Source organism: Cetorhinus maximus, chromosome 19 (assembly GCF_964194155.1).
Source record: "Cetorhinus maximus chromosome 19, sCetMax3.hap1.1, whole genome shotgun sequence".
In the NCBI taxonomy this organism is placed as follows: Eukaryota; Metazoa; Chordata; class Chondrichthyes; order Lamniformes; family Cetorhinidae; genus Cetorhinus; species Cetorhinus maximus.
This window is the reverse complement of record NC_135897.1, coordinates 51085296-51107839: the sequence shown is the minus strand read 5'-3', so window position 1 is coordinate 51107839 and position 22544 is coordinate 51085296. Positions and strand designations below refer to the sequence as shown.

Here is a 22544-nt window from a genome sequence, read left to right as displayed (position 1 = left end):
AAAATTCCTGTTCAGCTATCGCACAACTCCTTACGCGACCACTGGTTTAAAACCTTCAGAATTATTGGTGAAGCGCTGACTTCGTACAAGATTGAGTATAGTATTCCCCAATTTAGAGGGGAAGGTGGAGAGAAACCAGGGGAGTCAGAAAGTGAATCATGACGTTCACAGTAAAGGTTGAGAGTTTACTGTGGGAAATTTACTGTACAAAATTTTGCAACTGGACCGAGATGGGTCCCCGATCGTCTCTGAAACTGGACCTTTATCTTATCAGGTAGAAGTGGAAAACAGGATTGTTAGGAAAGATGTGGATCTCAGAAGTCGAAAAATATTCCAACAACCAGTTAATCCACCTGAAATCAAAGTCGAAACTTTGATCCTTGAGGTGCCAGATCGACAAAGAATACATACCTGATGTCTCTGTTGAAATAAATAATTCTGAACTGCCAGTGTCTAGGGATGTCTCCTAAGCTGCAGTTCCTGTGCAAGTTGATCCAATGGAAGTATTTCCAGTTGCAGAGTTGTGTCGCTCTACCTGAATCCGAAAACCTCTTCAAAGACTAAATTTATAATGGTATTAACTGTATATAATTGTGTATATTATCGGTTAAGATGTTTTTGTAAATAAGAGGGTAACACAAAATTAAAGGGGGAGGAATGTAGCAATAATAAGTTAAACCATTTCTTTTACTGTCATGGGGATCACGTCACTGTATAGACCAATTATCCCTAAGCGTGGGGAATCTTAGGGGCGGAGCTTTAGCCTCAGTCTTGGAACAAGCATGTAGTCTCATTTAGAGTCTGTAAAATAAAATTCACTGTTTCCTACAAGAAACCCATCCTGCACTCCAAGTTTATCCTAATTCTGTAGCATGTTTGTATTGTAGAGGGTGGAATTGTGCAACATAATATTTGAATCTTGTTCATTCAATATGAAGTTAGGTGCCTGATTCTGATTCCCCTGTGGAAATTAAAGATCCGTTTAAAACCTAGAGGCAATGTTCATAGTCACAAGGAGACATTAGTAACATACATACTTGGTGCAGCGCTGCCTGGCAGTAAGTCCTTTGTTAATGACCCCATTAGCATAAGTAAGTGTTTATTTTATTCAAATAGAGGTGCAGGCCAACATGAAAAATGAAATATTTATTTTGCTTAACTTTAGAACATCAACATCCAAACACTTACAGCTTAAGGTATCCAAGCCAGTATATATGGGAGGTTGTCCCTGGCTCACTCCCTCTCATCGAGCCCTTTAGTGTAGTTCCTGGCTTCTCTCCTCTGACTCCAGGTACTGATTGCTGCCAGGAGTAGGGGGAGCTGCCAGGAGTGGAGGTAGCTCATTAGCTGAGGACAGCAACATGAAGGGTGAAGAGAAAGACTCATGTTAGTATGGAATGGGAGAAAAGAGAATGCCAGCTTGAGGGGCAGGTGGAAGAAATGAGGAAGAAACTCCAGGACATCCCAAGTAGATTTCCAGTGTTAGTAGCAATGTTATTGGTAGCCCATACAGCTTTTTATATGTGATCCAAATGTTCCTTAATAAGCAACTGAGTGGTCGACTAAGAGGAAATATTTGGACATTGCTGCAAAGCATAGAACATAAAAAAAAACTATATTTTGCATTTGTGGTCCTTAGAAAGCCAATTAAGTGCTGTGCTCACAGTTTGACACAAGTTATTTTCAACCTAGGAAATAATTTAACTTTTACTGACACAATCCTTTCCCTCAACTCGCCTCTTCTCAAAGTTCTGAAATTCCCATTCATCATTTGCGAACCTAGTGAGTAGAAACTGGCCCTGGGGTTTTCTCATCTGATGTCATTGAAAGACCTCATCAACAATATGGCAGTGCTGTATTTGTCAGGGCTGGTTCAGTTATAGAATCCACTTCTAAAACAGAGGAGGACATCGAAATTCTAACTGTAGAGCTGAGCAAAGCAGTAGTGACCTCAGTGTACAAGCCACCTGGCACAGGTTTCAGCTTCTCTAACACTGTACCCAACCTGCACAGTAAACCACAGATCATCATTGGAGGCTTTAATAGCCACAGTACCCAATGAGGGTACAGGGATTCTAACAACGATGGAGAAGCAGTCGAAGAATGGATAGATGCTAACCAGCTTAGTCTCATCCACGACTCTAAAGTGCCAGCCTCCTTCCACAGTGCCCGCTGGAAGTGTAGTTATAACCCAGATCTTGCCATTGTCAGCAACGACATTGCTGGCCTCTGCAAGAAGCTTGTCACAGACCCAATACCACAGACATAACACCGTCCTATTGGTACCCAGGTAAATGCAGCAGTGTTACCAACTGTCGTACCATTCAAAAGGCGCTTCAACTTCAAGAAGGCCGATTGGAAAGGGTTCATACGAGCACTTGACCGCAAGGTTAAATGCATTAAACCATTACCTGAGCACTACAAACTGTTTGCAAAAGCTGTCCAGAAAACAGCTAGAAGGAAGATCCCACGAGGTTGTAGAGCACACTACATCTCTGGTCTCACAAAGGAGAATGCTGAACTCTACTGGGAGTATGTCTCAATGTTTGAATCTGACCCCTTCTCAGAGGAAACAATATCTACCGGTGAGAGGGAGATGTTAAGTATCTCTCAAGAGCGTCAAAACACCTGGGACACCTTGATAGAGACAACAGATCTTACAAAAAACAGCAAGAAGGCATGGTCTCTCATACGCAAACTTGGAGGCGATCCCAAGAGTGCTGCCCAACATCCAAATGTGTCTGCAGACCAAGTTGCACACCAGTTGCTCCTAAATGGAAAAATCAACAAGAAACAACCAAGAGCACAACTAGATAGGAAGAAGTACAGCGATGACCCTGGCTTCACTGGACCATTCACCATGGAAGAGCTGGAAACTGGTATATCTAGTCTAAAACACGGGAAAGCAATTGGTCTTGACAACATAGCAACGGAGCAGATAAAGCATTTTGGACAGCAAGCAAAGAAATGGCTCCTACAATTGTTCAACCACTGCCTGGCAACACACAAGCTACCTAATATTTGGCAGAAGGCACATGTAATAGCACTATTAAAGCCCAGAAAAGATCCCTCAGATCCTAAGAGTTTTCGGCCAATTTCACTGCTTTGCCACACCAATAAGCTGTTTGACCGCCTGATACTCAATAGGGTAGCACCAACTGTAGATGAGAAGATCATTCCAGAGCAAGCAGGTTTCCGCCCCAGCAAATCAACAACAAGCCAACTGCTCAACCTCACACAACATATCGAAGATGGTTTTGAGCAAGGGATGGTAACAGGTGCTGTTTTTGTAGACCTGTCAGCAGCATATGATACAGTGAACCATAGACGTCTCCTCTGCAAGATCCTAGAGATGACAAAAGATATTCACTTAACAGAGCTGTTAGAAAGCATGCTTCAGAATCGCCAGTTCTATGTTGACCTAGGTGGGAAGCACAGCGGGTGGCGTATTCACAAGAATGGTCTTCCTCAGGGAAGCGTGCTTGCACCGCTGCTGTACAACATCTACACGAATGACCAACCTATAGATGGTGTCACACACCGTTTTATATATGCTGATGACTTATGTGTCACTGCCCAAAGCACTGATTTTAACACCGTGGAGAAAATGCTTTCTGAGGCCTTGGAGAGACTAACATCCTACTAAGAAGAAAACCACCTACGCGCAAACCCATCGAAGACGCAAGTTTGTGCATTCCACCTCAGAAACCGTGAAGCCAAACGCCAGCTTAAAGTAACCCGGTGTGGAGCAACTCTGACGCGTTGCGAGCACCCTATCTACTTAGGAGTCACCCTTGACAGATGCATCACCTTCAAGGACCACATCGAAAAGACAAAGGCAAAAGTGAGCACACGAAACAACATCCTGAATACGCTCACTAACACAAAGTGGGGAGCAAGCTCGAAAACATCGCGAACCAGTGCACTTACTCTTTGCTATTCCACTGCTGAATACGCCTACCCTGCATGGGAAAGATCTACTCATGCTAAGAAGATGGTTGCCGTTCTGAATGCAAGCTGCCGACTTATCACAGGTTGTTTAAAACCAACAAACATCAACAGCCTATATATCCTGGCGGGTATAGCTCCCCCTGATATAAGAAGAACGGTAGCCAGCAAGAAAGAGTGACTCCATCAAACATCAGATAAGAGGCACCCTCTACATGGTCATACACCTACACCCAGCTGCCCAAAGTCAAGGAAGAGCTTCATGAACAGTGCTGTTCCATTACAATCAACCCCATCTGAAGCCCGCATCGCCTTGTGGAAAGACCAGCTCACCAGTCTCAATGATGGAAAGTGATGGAAATTCTACCGGATGAAAGCCTTCCCCCAGGAACTAATTGCAACTGGGCAACCTGGAAGTGCCTTAACAGACTTAGGATTGGTGTAGGTCGTTCAAAGGTGTCACTAAGCAAATGGGGATATACAACCAGCCCGACAACTTGTGAATGTGGAACTGAGCCACAGACTATGCAACATCTCCTGCAATGCCTATCGCTAGAGGAGCCCTGCACGGTTGCAGATCTTGCCGAATTCAACAACAAGGCGCAAACATGTGTCCAGTTCTGGCTGAGCCATGTATAGACTGTCCGTGGACACAATAAGAAGAATCTGATGTTTCCATTCATATGCTTTCTAGCAGTGTGTGTCACTGGTTAACAATCAATGACAAAAACGTTTCAGTTCTATAGCCTAGAGGTGCTGAAGCTAACTATGGTGCTTCCACTGCCACTACTCCATTTTAGATTAACCAACAACATAGGACAATGACTGAATCAGACCATCTTGGTCTCTATGGCTCAATTTCACACCACACAATGCACTTACCCATTAAGCTAACAAGAAGACATTTACCGCTCCCACCTACCAATAATTCTTGTTAACCCACAATGAATAGACAGTTCATCTGTGAAATCAAAAGTTATAAGCTGTTCATCTGGAATACAGTAATGTGTGTGGAAACAGCTCCATTTTTAAATTCAAAGCAAACATCACATTTAAAGGTTGTGCACGTGTGTTTATTGTTAACTGCTACTCTGCATAAGGAGAAATCCACATTATAGCCTCTTTGCCAAAAATGAATTCATGTATTCATGACCACATATAATTGCCATTGCTGACAGCTAAATTGCATGATTAGTTTTCAGATTTCATAGAGCGTTTTTTTCTTAATTCTTTTTAACAATAAAAAACACTGGTACAATGAGGCAGAAGATTGTTAGTTCACGTCTACTTCAGGGACTTGAGCAAAAAAATCTATCCTAACAATCCAGTGTAGTGCTGGTGGAGTACTGCACTGTCAGAGATGTTGTCTTTCAAATGAGGTATTAAATCGAGGACCTGTCTGTTCTCTCAGGTGGATGGAAAAGGTCCCATGGCACTATTCAAAGACGAACAAGGGAGTTATAACCAGTGCCTTGGCCACTACTTATTCCTCAATAACACAAAAAAAAGTTATCTGGTCATTTTCTGATTGCTGTTTTTGGAGTTTACACTGTGAAAATTGTATTTTCTACATTACAACAGTGACTACAATTCAAAAGTACTTTATTAGTTATAAAGTGCTTTGGGATGTTGTGAGGTCATGAAAAGCACTATTAATTTGCAAGTCTTTCTTTCAATACCACTAATGGACTATTCATCCGTTTATGGTGCTGCTCCAAGTATTATTCTCATCCAAAAATTAGGGAATATTTCAGAAATCACTCTTTCTTTGTACACCACCCTACTAAGGATGCAATTGAAGCCCTGTACTTCCATATACCTTATACACTTCAGCAATGACCACTAGTAGCAACAGCAGAGACAAATAATGCACAGTGTAAGGTTGACAATATCAATTCATGCACCTGCAAACAACCCTATAGTATTCTATAAGCTAGTAAACAGAACAAAAGTAATTGCAGAAAATAATGCACATTAACACATGGAACGCAGACACGGGGGATACTCATGCATGCTTTTATTCTAAGGGAACCATACTACAGCTCATCGATTTAAACAGTTGGTGGTGATGTGGTGATCATTGTCACATTTTGGGATTTCAGATCATGGGCAGAGTTTTGCCCTTGGCGGGCGGGTGCGGACGGGTGGGAAGCCGACTGCCGCTCGTGATCGGCACCGCACCGCGATTTCATGCTGGCAGGTCAATTAAGGCCCACCCAGCGTGAAACACGAGCGGCAGCACTGAGCGCTGCCTGTGCTGTGGGGGGGGGGGAGGGGGGAGGTGGGAGGGGGTGAATGAGTGCTGCATAATCTCCCTGAGGAACAGAGCTGCCTCAGGGAGATGAAGAGATATAAAGAAAAATAACAAAGAAAATAAAAATGTAATGAAACATGTCCCCTCATGTGACTCTGTCACATGAGCAGGGACATGCTATTAATGAAAATTTAAAGTTTTTATTTTATTTTTGTTTGCTTTTGGAAACCTCGTCCCACCCGTGGATGAGGTTTCCAAAAATTGCAAAGGCTGCTTGGCCTTTTTGCCTGCCTGCCAACCGTTAGGTTGGACAGGCAGCAAAAAATTTATGTTAATTGATTACTTAATGGCCTTAGCAGGCCTGTTAATTGTCAGCGTGCGCGCTGCCGACTCCAGTGCTCCAGTGCGACCGAACTATCGTGTGATTGTACATTGACGTTAGCACGCAAGGCTGACGTCAACACGCGTCATTTCACACTCGAGTGGGTCAGGCGCACGCACACCTGCCCGCTGAGCAAAAATTTTTGTCTCATGTTGCTATGAAGGATCTTGGTGTAATATGTTAGAAGTGAAAATTAATTCTTGATTAAATTTACAGAACAATGGGTTGGCAGATGTAGGTTTCAGATAGGGCATCTCAACCAGCATTGATGGAAACAATAAAGATCATTTTATCATTCATGTTATTGTTCACATTCAGTGCTGCTGTGGCAATGAGATTCAGCTGACAATGGAATCAAGCTTTTTAAAAGAGAAGAACCCGTGAAACCTTAAGGCTGCAAGAAGGATGGAATGCTGGAGGGTAGTGTTAGAAAAATAGTTTTTAAGTTGAATAAAACACATGCTGAAGTCGTATAGAGTAGCCTTGTCATTATTTTACACGTTATGCAAAATCAAGGTGTATTGCCGGAAATAATGGAATCTGATTATATCTCTTGTTCTATATGTTTAACTGGTGGCAAATAATGAAGCTCAATGATTCAAATCAAGTCTCATTTCACCAAATGTTTATTCAGTTTGCCTTGAAGAAGAAGAAATTTACATGCCAAAGTCATGCGCACCTGGTCCAGCTCACAAGGAAATACTGCTGTTACATCCCTGGGTAATACTATCAGACAAGTGGATATAGCAGAGTGAGAGCCAACCCCTTCAAAAGTAAAATGCTCAGACTACTTATAGAAGCAACTAATGCCACTGAACCCAAGAAGGGATCTACAACAGGCCTGTATTCAAACAATGATCTTTTGAAATGAAACCTGCTAGTCAAGGAGTCTAAAAATTAAAGCAAATATTCCGATATTGTGCATCAAATACCCACAATTCATCTCAATAATGATATGCCACTGCAGTATGAAAAAATACTTTACAAGTTCATATATGGTGAGCCAAGTGCACAGAATCGGGCCCTGGTCTTTTAGTTTCCAGGCTGGGAAAAATATTCTTACCTTAGCAACAGTTTCATGAAGATTAAAGGAGGGATCTAAAGCCTCCACCATTGATGCATCGTGAACCAGAAGTGCTTCAGATAGAAATCCTGGACCCTGTGAAAAAGCAAAACCAAACAGAACTGAGATTGTGCAATTAATGTGTTTTGTTTGCATGTGCATATTATTTGGAATGCTTTACAGCAATGCCCATTATATGCTTCTCCAATCATGGGAAGGTGCTTTATGGGTAGTGATAAGATTCAATAAGAACAATATATATAGCACCTTTAACAAAGGAAAATGTTTCAACATGTTTCACATAAGTATTATAAATGTACAACACCAAGCCACATAAGGAGGTATTAGGTCTGATGACCAAATGCTTGGTCAAAGAGGTAGGTTTTAACAAGAATGTTAGAGGAGGAATTCCAGGTAGAGAGGCAGAGTGGTATGTGTTTAGGTGGGGGAGTGGGGGTATTCCAGATCTTACAGCCTATGGGCAACTGAAGGCATGGCCATCAATGGTGGAGCAATTATAACTGGGAATGCACAAGAGGCCAGAATTAGATTAACACCGATATCTCAGAGAGTTGTGCGGCTGGAGGAGATTACAGGGATAAGGAGGGTGAGGCCACTGGGAGGTTTGAAAATAAGGATGTGAATTTTAAAATGAACATGTTGCTTAGTGTGAGCCAGTAGGTCAGCGAGCACGAGCGTGAAAGGGGAACCAGACTTGGTGCAAGTTAAGATGCCAGCAGCAAAATTTTGGATTACCTTATGTTTAGGGAGGATAGAATATAGGAGACCAGTTGAGAGCGAATTGGAATCGTCAAGTCTAGAGGTAACTAAGGCATGAGGGTGTCAAAGCAACTGAGCTGGGACAGGGCAAAGGGGGCCAGGTTACAGTACACAGTTTTACGGGGCACATCAAAATTATAACGAGGAATTTTGTGAGGAATAACATAGTCTGTTTCTCCAAGCAGAATGGAGTGAAAGATAAAACTTAAATGTAAAGCATTTTTTCTCTGATTTGACAATCCAGAGTGCATACTTGTGTAACATTGCCTAAAAATAACAAAAAGCTACTTTGATGTCAAAAAGGCATAAAAGGTGCTTCATGAAAGAAATTAGAGCAATTTTGAGACAAATTGAAAGCTTTAGATAGATGTCACACATACTGAGACACTGCTACATTCGAAACAGTTTTTTATGGAAAACTTCAGTTTTTTTTGTACCCTGTTTCCTGATATACAAATGCAGCCATCTGGATTTTTCTTTTATTTGAAATAATTTTATCAAGTTCTTCAGTCACAGGCTAAGCAGGTTGGGCAGCGTTTGAAGAGAAAGGATGGTGGGAATAATCTTTCAGGTCTTATTGCCTTTTGTCAATTCTGATGAATGTGGTGCAGGGAACAAATAGGTCTGAGGTGCATGTAATACTGAGCCTCAGGAATCAATACCATCGAGTCAGTGTAGTAGCCCAGGTGTTCACTGGAGAAGATAACTCAAAGATTGGACCAGTACCACGCCAGCAGGGGCTCTCAGGTAACTCCTCAAAATAGGCTGGAAATGGGGCTGTTGTGTTTTATGCCTTGGAGATACGCAGGGATGACACACACCAGGTTTCTATGTCTGAACATGAGTTTTTATTCAACACTTTAAAAAGTCTGTTTTCACGCTTACAGCTTCTTGCTTCAGTTTAGTTTCTCTTTTTCAGTCACCACACCTAGGCTAGACTAACAGCATAGAGAGATCAGAGAACAGTTAACAGACAAGCAAAATCAACACCTAACAATTGGACAACTGAATACTACAGAGGCGATAAGAATGCTGAGCATTGGTTGATGTCAATCAGGAAAATGGATGGAGGAGGTGACCAGTATCAGGTGAATAGCAATGCTGATAGTGTTGTGTCAGCGGGTGTGGTGGCAGTTGCACAGCTGGGCCACAGCAGCCCATATAGTTTGGATTTAGAGGCAGTCCTCCTAGCTTCACATTCAGGCAAGTATATTTTATGCACTTACATGGCTGGTAGCAGCCTTCAGCTGTTGTTTTAAGTGTGGCTGTTAAGCCTCACGTAAGCCTGTGTTTACTGAACGAAACCAGCTCAATGCCTAGGGCAACCCAATGTTCAAGAGGTTGTCTCAGCCAGACATTTGAAACCTTATTTTAGCATTTAATGCCTATTTCAAGCGTGGGACCACAAAGCTTATACTTTTTTGCCTAAAAAAAATATGGTGGGCAGCACACTTTCAGCTTGTAATAAGTGTGAGAATCCTGGACTGACATATTGGAGACTTGGTAGGATGTTAGTGCTTTAAAAACTAGACCTTAGGCTTTCCAAAGGAGACATCTGAAAGGTGAGGTTAAAGAGATCTACAAGGTAGTGAAGGATATGGAAAACGTAAATCTGGATTATTGATTTAAATAAATTGGGAGGTTATGACAAAGGGACACAGGTTAAGACTAATGAAAGGCAAATTTAGGACTGACACATGGAATGAATTTCCAGTTGAAGTGATGAAAAACCTGGAATAATTCAGAAACAATTAATGTTGAAATAGGGAACGTAGGCCCATTCTGAAAAGATAATCTAAGATGGGTCTCATCGTAATTATCTTGTGATCGCTGGAAAATAGCAACTGAAAACGGTCTAGAAAAACTTGGGTCTGGCAGCATCTGTGGAAAGAGGAACAGAGTTAACATCTCGAGTCCATAGAGCTGAAGAAGAGTCATACGGACTCGAAACGTCAACTCTGTTTCTCTCTCTACGGATGCTGCCAGACTTGCTGGGTTTTTCTAGTATCTTCTGCTTTAATTTTAGATTTCCAGCATCTGCAGTATTTTGCTTTTATGAAAGTGGTCTGGGTTTGGCTTCTGAGCAATGGAGAGCACAAGACCAAAATCCTTTGTTGTTTTTTTTTCTGGGGAAGGGTTGGGCAGGACAGAAACACCAACAACATATTTGGCATGATGTTTTTTTGTGGTTCCATTTAATTGAAATTTCTATTAGTAATTTATTGTCCATTGTTTTCACATTAAGCAATAAGCTTTATCCATCTGATAGACAGATTGAAGAATTGCCCATGCGAAGTCTTGAATATACTCAATGATTTTACACCTGTAAGATCTATTAACATTGCATATAGAAAGCATTAGTTCAATTTATATGCTCATGATCTGTGATCAAGGGCAGAATTTTTCTGTCACCGAGCTGGGGGCGGGGCCCGCTTGCCGACACGAAAATGACGCAGGAAACCCCCCGACGTCATCCCGCCCCATTTAAATATTCAGGAAGGGGGGCGGACAGCAAAATCAGTTGTCTGCCCGCCGACCTGTCAATGGCCAATTGAGGCCATTGACAGGGTAGTTAAGCCAATTAAAGGCACTGCCCGTCCAACCTTAAGGCTGGCGGGCAGGCCAGGAGCTCCAGCAGGCTTCTGAAGAAACATGAAACCTCATCCACTGGCAGGATGAGGTTTCATATCTGTTTTAAAAATGTTTAATAAAGTTTTTGTGATATTTATTAACATGTCCCATCTCGTGAGGGGGACATGTTAATAATTTTTTTATTACTCTATTTTTGACATTTGAAACACTGTCAGTGATCTCCCTGAGACAGCACTTAGTCTCAGGGAGATGTGCACACTCTGGCAGTTGGGGAATCCCTCCCCCCCCACCACACAGGACGCGCATAGCGCTTCCCGTCGGGCAGCCCACTGAGTGGGCCTTAATTGGCCCGCCCACTTAAAATGGCGGCGGGGCCTGTTTCAGCGGCGGCGATCGGCTGCCCACCGCCGCCGAGTCGGTGGGGCCTGCCCGCAACATCAAGGGCAAAATTCTGCCCCATGTATTTATTTTCTCATTTACTGAGAATCACTCTGCATTCCCCTGTTTGTTGGTGCAATGATAAAAAAACAAATATAAAAAAGCTAATGGAATTTACCCATAAGATTAGTCATAAGGTTTTCCAGCATTTGAAATGGCATACACAGTTAATGGAAGCCACAATATTACATGGTAAACAATTGAAAACCTATTAATTGTCCTAATTGGAAGTACTGAAGGTGACAAGGGCACAGAGTGTACTCTGGATGGGGAACTTCAATGTCTATCACCGCGGTGATTTGGCAGCACCACTACTGACTGTGCTGGCCGAGTCCTGAAGGACATAGCTGCTAGACTGGGTTTGCGGAAGGTGGTAAGGGAACCAACAAGTGGGAAAAACCTACCTGACGTCATCATCACCAATCTACCTGTTGCAGATGCATCTATCCATGACAGTATTGATAGGAGTGACCACTGCATAGGCCTTGTGGAAAAGAAGTCCTGTCTTCACACTGAGGATACCCTCCATTGTATGTAGCACTACCACCGTACTAAATGGGATAGATTTTGAACAGGTGTAGCAACTGTAGTTTTCAAGCTAGAGACGGAGACGTGGAGGTCCAAACAAGTGTGCACACGGGGGACACAGCTGAGGAGAGACTGCCTCCCCAATAATAGCTTGTTTTACACATTTATACACTTTATAATCACATCAGTTACTTAGGTGTTCTGATTATTATATGACTACAAGCTATGCAGAACTATTACTGTACTTTGCATTTCTTTGTGAAACTAGACGAGTCTCCGGTTGAGCCATTTTACAGTGGTCATGTCTCTTTGCATTTAAACAGGTTTAAATATCTATCTGCTTACAGAAATCATTTCATTTTAAGGTTAAACAAGTTTCCGATTTACATATATTACAGTAATCATGTCCTCTTTGTGATTTTAGACAGGTCTCGATTTAGAGTTAAATATGTCTCGACCTCTTTTGATGCCTGCAGCCATGTGTCACCCCCTTTCTATATAGATGGCTAATAATTTCTGTATCTACATCTTCCTTCACAACTCATGACTGGGCATCCGTGAGGCTCTGTGGGCCATCAGCAGCAGCAGGATTGTATACAACCACAATCTGTAACATCATAGTCTAGCATATTCCCACTCCACCATTGCCATCAAGCCGGGGTCTCAACCCTGGTTCAATGAAGAAGGCAGGAGGGCATGCCAGGAGCAGCACCAGGCATACCTAAAAATGAGGTGCCAATCTTGTGAAGCTACAACATAGGACTACTTTCATGCCAAACAGCATAAGCTGCATTCGATAGTCAGAACTAAGCGATTCCACAACCAATGGATCAGATCAAAGCTCTTAAGTCCTGCCACATCCAGTCATGAATGGTGGTGAACAATTAAACAACGCACTGGAGGCAGAAGCTCCACAAATATCCCCATCCTTAATGATGAGGGAGCCCAGCACATCAGTGCAAAAGACAATGCTGAAGCAATTGCAACCACCTTCAGCCAGAAGTGCAAAAGCATGATCCATCTTAGCCTCCTCCTGAGGTCCCCCGCATCACAGATGCCAGCCAATTCATTTCATTCATTCCACTTGATATCAAGAAATGGCTAAAGGCACTGCATACTGCAATGACAACAATACGGCAATTGTACTGAAGACTTGTGCTCCAGAACTAGCTGCACCCCAAGCCAACTTGTCTCAGTACAGCTACAACACTGGCAGCTACCTTTCAATGTGGAAAATTGCCAGGTATGTCCTGTCAACAAAAAGCAGGACTAAACCAACCCAGCTAATCCCATCAGTCTACTCTTGATCATCAATAAAGTGATGGAAGGGGTCGTCGACAGTGCTATCAAGTGGCACTTGCTTAGCAATAACCTGCTCATTTATGCTCAGTCTAGATTCCGCCAGAGCCCCTTAGCTCCTGACCTCATTACAGTCTTGGTCCAAACATGGACAAAGAAGCTGACTCAAGAGGTGAGGTGAGAGTGACTGCCCTTGACATCAAGACAGCATTTGACCAAGTGTGGCATCAAGGAGCCCTAGCAAAACTGAAGTCAATGGGATTTGGGGGAAAGCTCTCCACAGGTTGGAGTCATACCTTGCACAAAAGAAGATGATTGTGGTTGTTGGAGGTCAATCATCTCAGTCCCAAGAAGTTTCTTCAGGAGTTTCTCAGGGTAGTGTCCTAGTCCCAGCCATTTCCAGTGACATCATCAATGGCCTTCCTTCCCACCAAAAGGTGGGCATGTTCGCTGATGGTTACACAACATTCAGCTCCATTCATGACTCCTCAGATACTGAAGCAGTCTGAGTCCATATGCAGCATGACCTGAATAACATTCAGGCTTGGGCTGATAAGTGAAAAGTGACATTCCCACCACACAAGTGCCAGGCAATGACCATCTCCATCAAGAGAGAATCTAATCATCTCCCCTTGACATTCAATGAAATTACCATCATTAAATCCCCCACTATCAGCATCCTAAAGGTTACCATTGACCAGGAACTGAACTAGACCATATAAATACTAAGGCTACAAGAGCAGACCAGTGGCTGAGGAATTCTGCAGTGAGTAACTCACTTCCTGACTCCCCAAAGCCTATCCATCATCTACAAGGCACATGTCAGGAGCGTGATGCAATATTTGCCACTCGCCTGGACGACTGCAGTTCCAAAAACACTCAAGAAGCTTGACACCATCCAGGGAAAAGCAACCCACTTGATTGACGTCCTATCCCAGGAGCTTGCCATACATCCTTCAACAGCACCTTCCAAACCCGCAACCTTTACCACCTAGAAAGACAAGGACAGCAGGTGCATGGGAACACCACCACCTGCAAATTCCCCTCCAAGTCACTGACTATCCTGACTTGGGAATATATCACTGCTCCTTCACTGGGTCAAAATCCTGGAACTCCCTTCCTAACAGCAGTGTGGGTGTACCTATACCATATGAACTGCAGCGGTTCAAGAAGGCAGTTTGCCCCCACCTTCGCAAGGGCAATTAGGAACGGGAAATAAGTGCTGGTCTAGCCAGCGAGGCCCACATCCCGTGGATGAATAAATAAAAACTATGTTAACTATGTTAAAACAAAACTGTGCATTTTATGTAGGTGTTTGGAAATGAAATACAGTTTTCTAGATGTTGAGAAATCGTAGCTATTAAAAGTGTTTATTTACTAGTTAAAATATAAATAATAATCTACAGTTACAAGCGTAGACTAGAATGAACTCTGTTTTCCTGAAATGTAACTTCGATCGCTGCTTTCTTTTATATATGTTCAGTAATTGATATCACTTTTGAGCTTCTAATAATGGCTCTGATGCACTTTCCCACACACTTTCATATTCAATGATGCTATACACAGATCATTCATCAAAAATGAAAGTGAATACACGGGATCTGATTGAACATTACATGTGCATACAATTCAAACAGCATCTGTTCATGGTGAGATATCCGAAAGAGCCTTTATCTCCATGCTTCAGGTCTTAGGACCTTTGGCAGAATTCTGATAACCAGTCTTGGATTTGAGAAGTTAACTCTACCTTCCTCTCTCTACATATATTGCCTGAGTTGCTGAGAATTATCGCCATTTTATGGCTTTATTTCAGATTTCTAGCATCTATGCTTCTGTGTTTGGACAAAATATACCTTAAATGTTAAAATGATAACCAATATCCCTATCCTTTGTTATCTTATTTCTGACTGGCTTTATCACTCTCTATCTCCCAGCTTTCATGCTTTCAGGTCAGGAGCCCACTTTTGGGCATTCAATCATCTTCTTAATGACATTAGCTGAGAATTCTTGGTGAACTAACACATGCAGGGAGACCATGTTTAGCCAGAACACTTTGTAATACAACAGTGGCTTAGTCCATTTTGCAGCAGAATACTGCTCAGCCTCATGGTCCTGCGGCCGCCAAAAAAGATTGTAGAATGCAGCTAAAAGCTGCCATAACGATGTCAGAGGCACTTAAGCTCACCATAACTGAGCAGCTCCTGATGCTGTCCCACATTACCCCACCTGCCATTTGCCATGATGCCACTTTGCTTCATGAGATCATGAAGAAAAAAATCATGAGTAACACTGACCTTTCCATTCAAAAATACTTGAACAACCCATCACAAAAGCACTTAAAATGGCCATTCCAGGAAACAGCCACAAATATTCATGCAGCTAGTATCCAGATGGAAAAAATCATGGGATGGATGCAGTATAAAGAACCAACAGCTCATCACTAGCTCTCTGGCTTCAGCCCCTCTCAGGGACAGTGAATAGCGCTCAACCAAATCCAGACAAGGCATGGACAATGCAGCAATCTGCTCCAAAAGGGAAGATGATGGATAACTCAAAATGCAGCTGTGGCCATGCATCACAGGCCATCTACCTGCCCATTAAGATCTGTTGTGGGAGACACCTCATTTCTCCAGTTAATATTTCAGGAGGCCATCAATTGGATACCAAACTAGACATCCTATTATAACCTTGACCTGTCACACGAAAGTAGTACTATCTTCCAGCTGCAACATTATAATAGCAACATCATCATAACATCAACATTATAATGTGCTGCTGCTCCACCCTTGGCTAATAATACCACTGTTAATATACCTAACCGTATAGTTCAATATTTACCATGTTAGAGATAATTGAGCATCGTTAATTACTGAAATCTCATATTACTTTGCCTAAAATCATTTAAAATATATTAGTTAACCTGAAAATTAATTGACAGCCATATGGATAATGTTGTTACATAGAGTTGACTCGATTGTATGTCAGAGAAAAGTCACAATATTGTCCATAAACTAGAGCCCGGCGATGGCATTTATGGAGATGAATATGTGCACATTTGCCTGAATAATTGTTTAGAGTTTGTGGATGTCTCACTTTTTATCCACATGAATCAGCTGGGTTTCCTTCTTTCTCTATTTAGTTGTGTTGGAAAGTCACCTCAAGTGTTTCTTTTGCACTAGGATGATGCATAAAATCCTGTGCAAACTATGTTCCTGCTTTCACTTTTTGACCATTGCGATGCCCAGGATATTCCCATTGGAATCCTGACCACAGTAAGCAGTTCTGCAAATGTCTCCCTTTGCTTCAGTCTACTTATCATCTGGGGCTTAATTGTCATGAACATATTTTTTTTCTTTGTATGCAATTCATCACCAAACAGTACATTGCTGTGGAATCCTTGTTTGTGGTTGCCCTTGCTGCAGAAGAGCACAAATAATGGATGGAAGTTGTTGAAATTCACTAAGGGCTTTTGAGTTACATTTATAGTAACATTAGTCTAAGGCGGTAATTGTCACGCATGCTTAAGATGAATTACTTTTAGTTTGACTCAGAGTTCTGAAAGACAGTCATCTCTCAACAGTCACTTCATTTGTACTTTGCAATCTCCGTAAAGACATTTATTTTTGCAATTTCCAAATTTGGTTTTAGTGTAGAATGAGGAAAATATCAAGGAGCATCGAATAATTAATTTATAGAATAAACAATAATTATCGGTCCTATAACATTTTTAATTTTGAAGTAGAAATTTAGACTCAATCTGCCAAGTATGAATGAAGATAACAAGTTTATTATTAAGCATACTTTGAGACCATGAATTTATTAAACAATGAAGGAAATAGATACAGAAAGCTAGCTAGGAACACATACTGTGCGTATTTTCAATGCCTTAGCTGAAGAGAAAACCATTTTAGTTGCAGTATAGCCTGCAGCAACGTATTCATTCAGAGACACAAGATGATGTGGGGATAACAAGACTTTGTGATGTAGCTTTGTGTTAACAACATCTATTTTATGCAGATCCAATTAATCAGCATAGTAAGAGAATTAACTGCCAATATATATATAGCTATATCATGACATAGGATGAAGGACATTTGAATAGAAGTGAATCAGAATTAAATAATCTTGAACTCATGATCGGCGGATAATAAACATTTTGCTCCCTCATAGGGTGGAATTCCAGGTCAGGCATCTTGCAGGAACCACAGTTTAGGGTGGAACACAGATAGGCTGGATTTCTGCTTCATTAACAATACTACAGAACATTCCAACAGAGCAGTAGGTACTATTTCTGTCTGCCCCACTAACATTGTGGCAGCAGTCTGGGGTAAGTTCATATGTATTCCTGGCTATTCCTGAAATCCCGTCAGATGCACCCGATGTCATTGGGAGCATGCATAGATTGCACTGTGTGCTTAGCATTCCAGACTGGACCTACTATCCTGCGGAAGAATTTCAAAAAGAGTGAGGCACATCTATATCTGCAGCTCAATGTGGCCTCTGGCAGCCCCATTCTCAGTGGGCTGTGAAAAAATTCAGACTTTGGATAGTAGTGGTAGATTTTTTTGTGCCACTATTGTTTTCATGTCCACATCTAATTAGTTTTGTCTCACGGTTAAAATATGGCAAGTAACTTATACAAATAGTTGTATAACCTTTAAACCCTTTGTGGAAAATTGATATCAAATTCTGCTGAACCAATGTTTGTTCCACATAGTGTGGATCACATGGACCAAGCTGCAGACTCCACGATAGTCACTGGTTTCATTAAATAATTAATATGATTGAGGAGGAAATTTGGTTCAGCCTGACTTATTTATCCAGAAACGAGCCTACTATTCCCCTATCATGGCAGCCAACTCTTTCTTCATTGGCCTCAGGGGAACTCATGGCAGGGGGCTTTGTGGCACCTGCGCTGGCAAGCAGAATCTCAGGAGCTACAACTGCTGGTAATATAAAACTGTGATCCTGCACTATTTATTATTTTTCTGCAAAAACTAAACTCCAAAGCAATGATAACTATCGTGTAGAGTGAGAATGACAAAAGAGCTCTCTACATTTTTTCAGATAGTGAGCTTTTTAGACAATGATGAGAAATAATCTTAAACTTATCTAATGCGAAGTATAATTATATATTAGTGAACTTTAGTAGTGTTTTGCCTTACAGCATATCCCCATTTTAACAACTCAATCTTCTAATTAGTTCAAATCATTGGGAAATCAAATCATGTGCATGTTTCAAACACCAGGTTATCTCTGAATATGCTTTGATTCAGTGCCCAGTCTTTTTATTGGGAATAAATTGCTTTAGATTGTTTTTTTAACTTTGACCAATGTTCTTCATCTTTTTAAATCCCCTGGTGCATATTAAGTGATTCATTTATCTGTCAGCTAAATAAGTTGATCCACTATAATTACAATCTGGTGCATCCCACTGAGAACTGATGCTTTAGTAAATCTCATTGCCAATTTTCCCATTTGCTCTTCAGTTTCAAATCTCTGTTTTAGATTATATATATTAACAAGACCCCTCTGTGATTGTTCATGAGTAATGCTATGGTGCAGGTTCTGAGGCTGCTATCCAACTATAGCATAAATGTGACACCAATTTTCCCACTATTGTAATACGGCAACTATATTGCAGAAACATTATATCTAACTGACATATGGTTAAAAATATTACACATCTTTCTGAAATTGAAAATTATAGACCTGACTAAAATATATTTTAAAAATTCATTCACGGGATGTGGGCATCGTTGGCTAGGCCAGCATTTATTGCCCATCCCTAATTGCCCTTTAGAAGCTGGTAGTGAGTTGCCTCCTTGAACCGCTGCAGTCTATGTGATGTAGGTACACCCATAATGCTGTTAGGAAGGGAGTTCCAGGATTTTGACCCAGTGACAGTGAAGGAATGACGATATATTTCCAAGTCAGGATGGTGAGTGGGTTGGAGGGGCACTTCCAGGTGGTGGAGTTCCCATCTATCTGCTGCCCTTGTCCTTCTAGATGGTAGCGGTCGTGGGTTTGAAAGGTGGTGTCTAAGGAGCTTTGGTGATAGTAGGAGTTTCAGCGATGGTACGCCATTGAATGTCAAGGGGTGATGGTTAGATTCTCTCTTGTTGGAGATGCTCGTTGCCTGGCACTTGTGTGGTGTGAATGTTACTTGCCACTTAGAGGTGTCAGCTGTGGCTCAGTTCATAGCACCCTCGCCTTTGAGTCAGAAGGTTGTGGGTTCATGTCCCACTCCCGGAAATCAAGAACTGTGAATGTACTCGAAAGAGTTACATGCGATCTGTTGATAACTCGAAAGAGTTACTTGCCACTTGAGAGACCAAGCCTGGATTTTGTCAAGGTCTTGCTGCATTTGGACATGGACTGTTTCAGTATCTGAGGAATCGCGAATGATGCTGAACATTGTGCAATCATCAGCGAACATCCCCATTTCTGACCTTATGATGGAAGGAAGGTCATTGATGAAACAGCTGAAGATGATTGGGCCTAGGACACTACCCTAAGGAATTCCTATAGTGATGTCCTGGAACGGAGATGAATGACCTCCAACAACCACAACCATCTTCATTTGTGCTAGGTATGACTCCAGCCAGCAGAGAGATTTTCCCCTGATTCCCATTGACTCCAGTTTTGATCAGGATTCTTGATGCCACACTCGGTGAAATGCTGCCTTGATGTCAAGAGCAGTCACTCTCACCTCACCTCTGGAGTTCAGCTCTTTTATCCATGTTTGAAACAAGACCTGTAATGAGGTCAGGAGCTGAGTGACCCTGGCGGAACCCAAACTGAGCATCAGTGAGCAGGGTATTGTTAATAAAGTGCCGTTTGGTATCACTGTTGATGATCCCTTCCATCACTTTGCTGATGGTCGAGATTATGCCACTAGTCAGTGGCACAGTGGCATTGTCACTGGACTAGTAATCCAGAGATCCAGGGTAATGCTTTGGGGTTCGAATCCCAACATGGCAGAGGGTGGAATTTGAATTCAATAAAAATCTGGATTTAAAAGTCTAATGATGACCATGAAACCATACCGATTGTTGTAAAAACACATCTGGTTCACTAATGTCCTTCAGGGAATGAAATCCACCTTCTGGCTACATGTGACTTCAGACCCACAGCAATATGGTTGACTCTCAAATGCCCTCTGAAATGGCCTAGCAAGCAACTCAGTTGTATCAAACTGCTAAAAAGTCTAAAAGGAATGGAACCAGACGGACCACCCAGCATCGACCTCGGCACCATAAACGACAATGCCAAACTCAGCCTTATCGACCCTGCAAAGTCCTCCTTACTAAAATCTGGGTGCTAGTGCAAAAATTGGGAGAGCTGTCTCACAGACTACTCAAGCAACAGCCTGACATAGTCACCCTCACAGAATCATGCCTTACAAGCAAAGTCCCAGACACCACCATCACCATCTCTGGGTATGTCCTGTCCCACTGACAGGACAGACCAGCAGAGGTGGTGGCAGAGTGGTATACAGTGGGGAGGGAGTTTCCCTGGGAATCCTCAACATCAACTCTGGACCCTATGAAGTCTCATGGCAGGGAAGCCTCCTGCTGATTACCTCATACCGTACATCCCACACCCCCTCCCCCCCTCAGCTGAGGAACCATGTTGGACACCACTCGCAGGAAGCATTGAGGGTGGCAAAGGCACAGAATGAACTCTGGGTGGGGGACTTCAATGTCCATCGACAAGAGTGGCTCGGTAGCACAGACCGAGCTAGCCGAGTGCTGAAGGACATAGCGGCAGGTGGTGAGGGAATATTTATAATATTATTTTCCTACCACTTTATAAAACTTGCTTTAAAATGCAAGGAACTTGGTTTGATTTTCCATTTTCCAAATCTCTCCTTTTGAGTGATATATTACATTATAAAATGTATATTTCTGTCTTACCTTCCATGAATTGCAATACTTACGTGTTTTTATTTACTTGCAATGACCATACACATGCAATTCCATGTGCTGCAACATGCCTGCTCAAAGAAATTAACGAAAATAGTTTGAGTGATTTGATTGGTTGGTTTTGTGTTGCTGATTTGTGAATGGTACTTTAAAAAGCAAGTGAATGATTTTATCCAACTGATTTTGAGTTGATAGCTGTTATTGATTTGTAACTTTCTTCCTTGCCTGCAGAATGGACTTAGCTTTTGATTCATTTGCATTTAGTCAATGGAACATTTTAACCAAGCAGCATTTTTAATTTAACATATTTGGTATTTATTCCTATCATGATGTTTCTTCCCATCATGCCATCCCTTTAAGATCCATGAATATATAAAACTTTAAGTATAATAATCTTGAGAACAATACATTCTTCAAGGTATGTAAAAAGCCTGCAAGAAACAGAATTCTGAAATAAAAACAGAAAACATTGTACTTTCAATATTATCTATTATTACAATTTCTAATGCTTCGTAGTATAATTAATGTAGGCTCACTTGTCAGCAACTCTTGAAGGATTATCCAGGAATAACGTACAATTTTGATCGTAGCGACAGTTAAGCATGTAATACCAATGAATCATTTACATATACACATATACATTCACACATGATAACTGCATAGTATTATAAAAACTAATTAGAAATCAGGTAACAAAGGCATTCAAGTAATTCTGTATTTAACACTTGAAGGACAAATCATTGGATGAATCATCTTCTCTGTATGCAGTTCCTTTCTGTTACACAGGGTTAAGAGTTCAACTTTAAAACAATAGGTAGAATCACACAGTGAATGATTATTTAAGCAATCCATAAAGATCCCCTGAAGGTCTAACATGTATAAAATACATCGGCATAATATAATTGTTGAGAATAATGACATCAAGCACAGTGAAATAAAACCATTGCAGCTACTTTGCATAAATACCCAAGTCCTGCACTGAAATGTGAGACAGAAAGCTAATTAAAAGAGGAGGTAACAACCTCGTGCTTTAATCATCAGTCTGTCTCCTGTCTCAGTGTCGAGTTTGCAACACCAAGCATTACAGTCATTAGTAAACAAATCCATTTGGTTCCTTTAAAGACAAAAGTGACAGTTGCCACAGAACAACTAATTCTCCATGTTCCCTCTGGTAAATTGTGGTTATTGTTATTTGAATGATGACCATCTTACAGCGACTGTAAGGCAGCTGTCATTAGTTCTTTCTCTGTTTCTAGCCTTGTTTCTGACACTGCTGAGATCATTTGTAGAGACAATTGCAATAAATGTGTCACTGTGGTAACCAACAGGAGC

General features: G+C 41.6%; 1 protein-coding gene across 6 annotated transcripts in view; it reads right to left on the bottom strand.

Moving 5' to 3' along the window:
• The window catches only part of naaladl2 (N-acetylated alpha-linked acidic dipeptidase like 2), a 955971-nt gene that overhangs the window by 103842 nt on the left and 829585 nt on the right, over positions 1–22544 (bottom strand). For all 6 annotated transcript variants that reach the window (XM_078563827.1, XM_078563831.1, XM_078563828.1 and 3 more), the window contains one exon: positions 7648–7743. In XM_078563827.1, the coding sequence (XP_078419953.1) occupies positions 7648–7743 (96 nt within the window). The remainder of the gene's footprint in view (positions 1–7647; positions 7744–22544) is intronic.